At 42.8% G+C, this 6,000-nt stretch overlaps 1 protein-coding gene across 1 annotated transcript; it reads left to right on the forward strand.

Moving 5' to 3' along the window:
• The first annotated feature begins 707 nt into the window (after positions 1–707).
• Positions 708–4,989, forward strand: LOC136175358 (olfactory receptor 4C46-like). Its single transcript, XM_065945682.1, has 3 exons — positions 708–1,626; positions 4,451–4,644; positions 4,816–4,989. The coding sequence occupies exons 1-3, from the start codon at positions 708–710 to the stop codon at positions 4,987–4,989; spliced, it is 1,287 nt and encodes a 428-aa protein (XP_065801754.1).
• Positions 4,990–6,000: the final 1,011 nt, after the last annotated feature.

Here is a 6,000-nt window from a genome sequence, read left to right on the forward strand (position 1 = left end):
GGAGCGAGCAGCTACCCCCTCCAGTGTTCTGGCACAGTAGCTTCCTTACCTTTTCATTACTTTCCCGTTTCCAATGCTCTGTGACACTTATGTGAACTATTTATAAAGAGCCTGCTACTCATGTTTTTCTGTCTTCCATCCCCTTACTAAACTTCATCCCACCCCATAGAATTCAGAAAAAGATTGTTTTTGGAATTAAATCCAACACACCCTCTCTCTCACATCCCTCCTCATCCTTCCTCTCACATTTTCATTTAACTTGCATGTTTTCTCATTTCCTAAGAATAAAGGGAAAATCCCTTGGTTTTGCATCCATAGCCTTTACATCCATTTTCTACCTTTCATCTCAGGTTTGTCTGCCTCTATATGTGAGATCTATTGATTCGTATTAAGCTCGAGTCATCTCACATGAGTACATGTGCACAGAAAAGTCTCCCGCCTGTGTGTTCACAGAGCCCCTCATGTCTCTAATATCTAAGCATTATCTCTCCCCAGGGGAGGATGTGAGACATCTTTAAGAGATCAGAAACATTTTTCCTATATCCAAAAAAGAATTCAAAAATTCAGAACTCCATAGAATCTGGGCGTTACTTTTTTATTACATGGAGAGGCTTAGTGAACTCAAGGTTGAGGTGATGAAAAGTAACTTTTTTTTTTTTTTTTTTTTTTTAATTTCAGGTAACATAATGAACCATAATACAAAATACATGGAAAATAGGAACAACGTGACAGAGTTTGTTCTCTTGGGGCTCACGCAGAATCCAATGTTGCAGAAAGTCATATTTGTTGTGTTTTTGGTCATCTACATCATCTCTGTGGTAGGAAATATGTTCATCATGGTCACCATCATAGGCAGTACATTACGGAGTTCTCCCATGTACTTTTTTCTGGCCTATCTCTCCTTTATTGATGCTTGCTATTCCTCTGTGAATACCCCTAAACTGATCATCGATTCCCTCTGTGAAAGGAAGACCATCCTGTTCAATGGATGCATGACCCAAATCTTTGGGGAACATTTCTTGGGAAGTGCTGGGGCCATCCTGCTCACTGTGATGGCCTATGACCGCTATGTGGCCATCTGCAAGCCCTTGCACTATACAAGCATCATGAATTGGAGGGTGTGTTGGCTGCTAATTGGAGTGGCATGGGTGGGAGGCTTTCTTCATGGAATCATACAGATCTTTTTCATCTTCAGATTACCCTTCTGTGGCCCTAATGTCATCGATCACTTTTTGTGTGATCTGAACCCTTTGCTAAATCTTGCCTGCACTGATACTCACACTCTAGGATTATTTGTTGCTCCCAACAGTGGTTTCATCTGCCTTATAAACTTTCTCCTCTTGATGGGCTCCTATGTGGTCATTCTGCACTCCCTAAGGAACCACAGTTTGGAGGCAAGGCGCAAGGCCCTCTCCACGTGTGTCTCCCACACCACAGTTGTCACCATGCTCCTTGTGCCCTGCATTTTTGTATATTTGAGACCACCAGTTACTTTACCAATTGATAAAGCAGTGGCTGTATTCTACACTATGATAACTCCCATGTTAAATCCCTTCATCTATACTTTGAGAAATGCCCAAATGAAAAATGCCATTAGGAATTTGTGCAATAGACAAGCTATTTCAGGTGATAAATAAGAGGAGACCAGCATTGATTGTCATGGTGCAAAGTTCAGAAGGACATTGTTGATGCTTTCAGCAAAGAAGACCTTTCAGATAAAGGGAGAAAAAGCAGCTACTATGAATCATAGATTCTGCAACGGGGAGAAGAAATGGTGCATGAAAAGTGAGACAAACTGGCAGGAGACTACTTTTTCATGTTTGGAGCATTTTATCAAGTAGATGCTTAGTTTTTCTAGCTTTATCTATCTATATGCTTTAATAAATTCAATCTAATAAAAAATAAACACAGTGATATTGAGCAGTAATCTCTGTAACTATCCAAAGAAGTAGGCATTGCTATTATCCTCATTTTATAGGCGATTAAACAAATAGAATGGGAAGGTTCCAAAAGAGTAATATTGAAGAACCATATTTTTAGCTGCTGTCTCAGACCATGTTCTTAACTGTGGAGATATGCTGTCAGACAATGATACAAAGGTAACATAATTATGTTGTTTGGTTGCTAAATCATTTCTGACTCTTTGTGACCCCATGGACTGCAGCACCTGAGCCTCTTCTGTCCTCCACTCTCTCTTAGAGTTTGCTCAGACTCATGTCTGTTGAGTTGGTGACGCTATCCCACAATCTCATCTGCCCTCCCTTTTCCTTTTGCCTTCAATCTTTCTCAGCATGAGGATCTTTTCCAATGAGTCAGCTCTTTGTATCAAGTGGCCAAAATATTGAAGCTTCAGCTTCAGCATTAGTCCTTTCAATGTATATTCAGGGCTGATTTCCTTGAGGAAAGACTGGTTTGATCTCCTTGCAGTCCTAGGGACTCTCAAGAATCTTCTACAGCACCACAGTTTGAAAGCATCAATTCTTCAGTGTTCAGACTTCTTTATGGTCCAAATCTCACATCTGCACATGACTACTGGAAAAACATAGTGATATTACTTACTAATATTGAGATAGGGACTGTGCTGAAATTGTATATATGTTGTCTGCTAAGTCGCATTAGTCATGTCCGACTGTTTGGGACCCTATGGGCTGTAGCCCACCGGGATCCTCTGCCCACACATATACATACGTGTATCTATGGTATGTGGTATGTGACACTGTGGTATGTAAATCCCCTCTAGGTCATCACGGAGCACCGAGCTGAGCCCACTGTGCTTACAGCAGCTTCCCTCTGTTTGACACGTGGTATTTTCAGTGCTCTTCTCTCAGCTCACCCAGCCCCTCTTTCCTCCACTGTGTCCACAAATCAGTTCTCAACATCTGCACCTCTAGTCCTACCTTACACATAGATTCATCTTTGCCTCTTCTCTAGATTCCATATATATGCATTAATGTATGGTAAGCAATGAAACATTTAAACACTAAGGGGAATTTAAGGAATGTTGCACAATATTCCAAATTTTCTTATTGCATTAAGCATCATTTTGTATTGCTCATGTCACAATCTTATCCTGATAACCCATCAAAAAGAGTGAAGATCCAAGTAAAAGAATAGTCTAATATCAGACAGGAATTTCAATTATTAAACAAATTAAGTCATAAAATATTTACCTACTTGCCAAGAATATTATCTTCAAGGCCCAATGTCTGATCTATGGTAAATGCTAGATGAATATATGTAAGTATAAGGGAAGATGAATAAATTCAATAAAATATCAGGCAAAATGTAGTATTGCAGACTAGGAAATTTTTTCTACCTTTATCTGTTTCAGATTCAGAGAAGTAATCTAGGTATATGTCTTTTGAAAACTAAGATTTGGGTTTATTCCTGCGTAAACTAGGAACAAGGAAGAAATTGAAAACAAACCCGTTATCTTTTGAACACATAATTTACCTTGATAGTCTCCCAGTCCTAAGCATGATATCATCATCCTGTTTTTTCCTATATTTCTGTCAATATTTTTCAATATTTATTATTTTTGTATTGATTATTTTATATTGATTGGTTTTTATATTTTGATTTAAAATTTTTAAAAGTTTATGTATTTCCTTTTAGGTAACATATCATTATAAAACAGTGTTTTTTTGGTTTGTATTTAATTTGTAGCTCCATTTACACAAAAAACAACCACAGCATAAATACATTCCATTCATTTCACCCAACGTACATTCATTAAACAACAAATATTTTTTTCAGCCAAAGGAATGTATCAGATAGTGAGAGTTGCTGGGCCTTCAGCAGTGAATAAAGAAAAACCTGAATGATGTCTTCACGGAGCTTAGATCCATAGACTCCTAGAAGAGAGCAAAAAACTATAACACAGTGTTCTTTTTTTTTTTCCTATAAGGTTATAGTGTATTGAAAATGAAAATTAATGAGTAGTAAGAGGAGTATGAGAGGACTTTAAAAGAAATAAGAGAAAAAGAAAAATAGAAAATAGAAGAGAAGAAGAAAAAAGAAAAGAAAAAAAAAAGAAAAAAAGAAGAAAAAAAAAGAAAAAAAGAAGAAAAAAAAAAGAAAGAAAAAAAATTGTTTTACCTAATTAAAAAAATTGTAAAAATCTATGAAAATGAAAGTTAAGGAGTAATGGGGGAGTAATAGGGAATTTTGAAGGAAAAAGAGAAAAAAGAAAAAAGAAAAAAAAATTTTTTTTCTTACTTAAAAAAAAAGAAAAAAAGAAAAAATATATCTAGGAGTTTCTCTGGAGCTGTTGCTGTCAGTGTGGTTTCGGCTCAGTTTCAGATAGCTCCTCGTTCCAGCTTACACTTCTCGATATCAATAGGCCCTTGCAGTGAAGTCGGTGTTTTCTTCAGGGATTTTAACCTGTTGCACCAGTCCCTTCTGAAGCGGTTCCCTTTGTTTATTTGGTTTCTGTTCCCGGTCTCTTCAGGGCCTCATTTCCGCCCTGACACAGGCGGGCGGAGGTGGACTCTTATTCAGGTAGCTACTTCCGTCGCGCTGCGAAGAGGAGCCGGCGCTCCGGAGAGGACCCGGCGCTCGGGGGAGGGGCCAGCGCTGCGGGGAGGGGCCGGCGCTGCGGGGAGGGGCGGACGCCGCGGGGAGGGGCCGGGGCTCCGGGGAGGGGCGGGCGCCGCGGGGAGGGGCTGGCGCTGTTTTCCTCCGTCTGCGCTGCTCAGGCTCCCGGCTGCTCTGTATGGAGCGCGCCCCACGCGGCGCGCGGTTCCAGCCCTCGGGTGATCCACAAAAGCGGGGAACACAAAGCTGCGCCTGCGTTTTGTCCCCCCGCCGCCCGAGTGGCTCAGGCAGCCAGGCGCCCGTCGGGCGCTCTCTCCCCGGGTGCGGCGCGTCTTCCGCCCTGTGCGATCCCAGCCTCAGTCCCCACCTGCGCCGGTCGGGTGCCTGCGCCCTGTGTCTAGCCGCGACCCTCCCGGCGGATGCCGACCATCCAGAATCTCGGGAGGTCTTTGATTAGAAGGTGGAGGCCCGTCTGCAGTGCCGCAGGGGATGCGGTCCTTGGGGCCGGGCCTGCCCCCTTCCCCTCCCCGCTGCCTCCTGCCTCCGCGGGGCTGGGCCGGTCCGCAGCCTGCGAGCTCTTCTCAGGACTTTCTCGGTCCCTTTGTTCTGCGAACGGCCGGCAGTGTGTTCGGGCCGGTTAATTTTCTCTCTCTTGCTCTCCCACAGTTCAAGCTGGGAACTCACAAAAGCTCCCTCCGATTGTCCTCAGGGCACTCAGGCCCGGACCCTGCCCCGAGCAATGCCGCCCGCTCCTCTCCGTTCCGCCCCCACTTGCTGGTGGCGGATGCGGGCGTCTGGGGTACTTTTCTGCTGGGAGTTGCTTTTAGGCTCGTAATCTGTGGGTTTTATTTATTGTATCCCTCCCAGTCAGATTCAAACTCCAAGATTCAAACACTTCCCCCAGGCCCGCCAGTGCGAGGGTTTCCCGGTGTCTGGAAACGTCCTCTATTAAGACCCTTCCCGGGTCGGATATCCGTCCTTAGCTCTTTTGTCTCACTTTTTATCTTCTATATTTTGTCCTACCTCCTTTCGAAGACAATGGGCTGCTTTTCTGGGTGCCTGATGACCTCAGCTAGTGATCAGAAGTTGTTTTGTGAAGTTTGCTCTGCATTCAGTTATTCTTTTGATGAATTTCTAGGAGAGAAAGTGGTTTTCCCATCCTACTCCTCTGCCATCTTGGCTTCTCTTGCTGCAAAGAGATTCTTTTGAACTGAGAGCTAACACTTTTGTCTGACCACATTGGGCTGCTCTTGCCTCTGAGTCAACAGGCAAATTAGTAAGTTAGGGTGATGACTGGGTTATTGATCCTGATTACTAAGAGGAATTTGACTGCTACTCCTCAGTGGAGATAAGAAAAAATATGTTTGAAATACAATAGCTCCCACAGATCTCCACTTACTATGATCACTATTGAAAATTAAAATCAATACAAAACTACAACAACCCCACCCAATCAGAATTAAC

The sequence above is a fragment of the Muntiacus reevesi genome, chromosome 9, assembly GCF_963930625.1.
Source record: "Muntiacus reevesi chromosome 9, mMunRee1.1, whole genome shotgun sequence".
Taxonomy (NCBI): domain Eukaryota; kingdom Metazoa; phylum Chordata; class Mammalia; order Artiodactyla; family Cervidae; genus Muntiacus; species Muntiacus reevesi.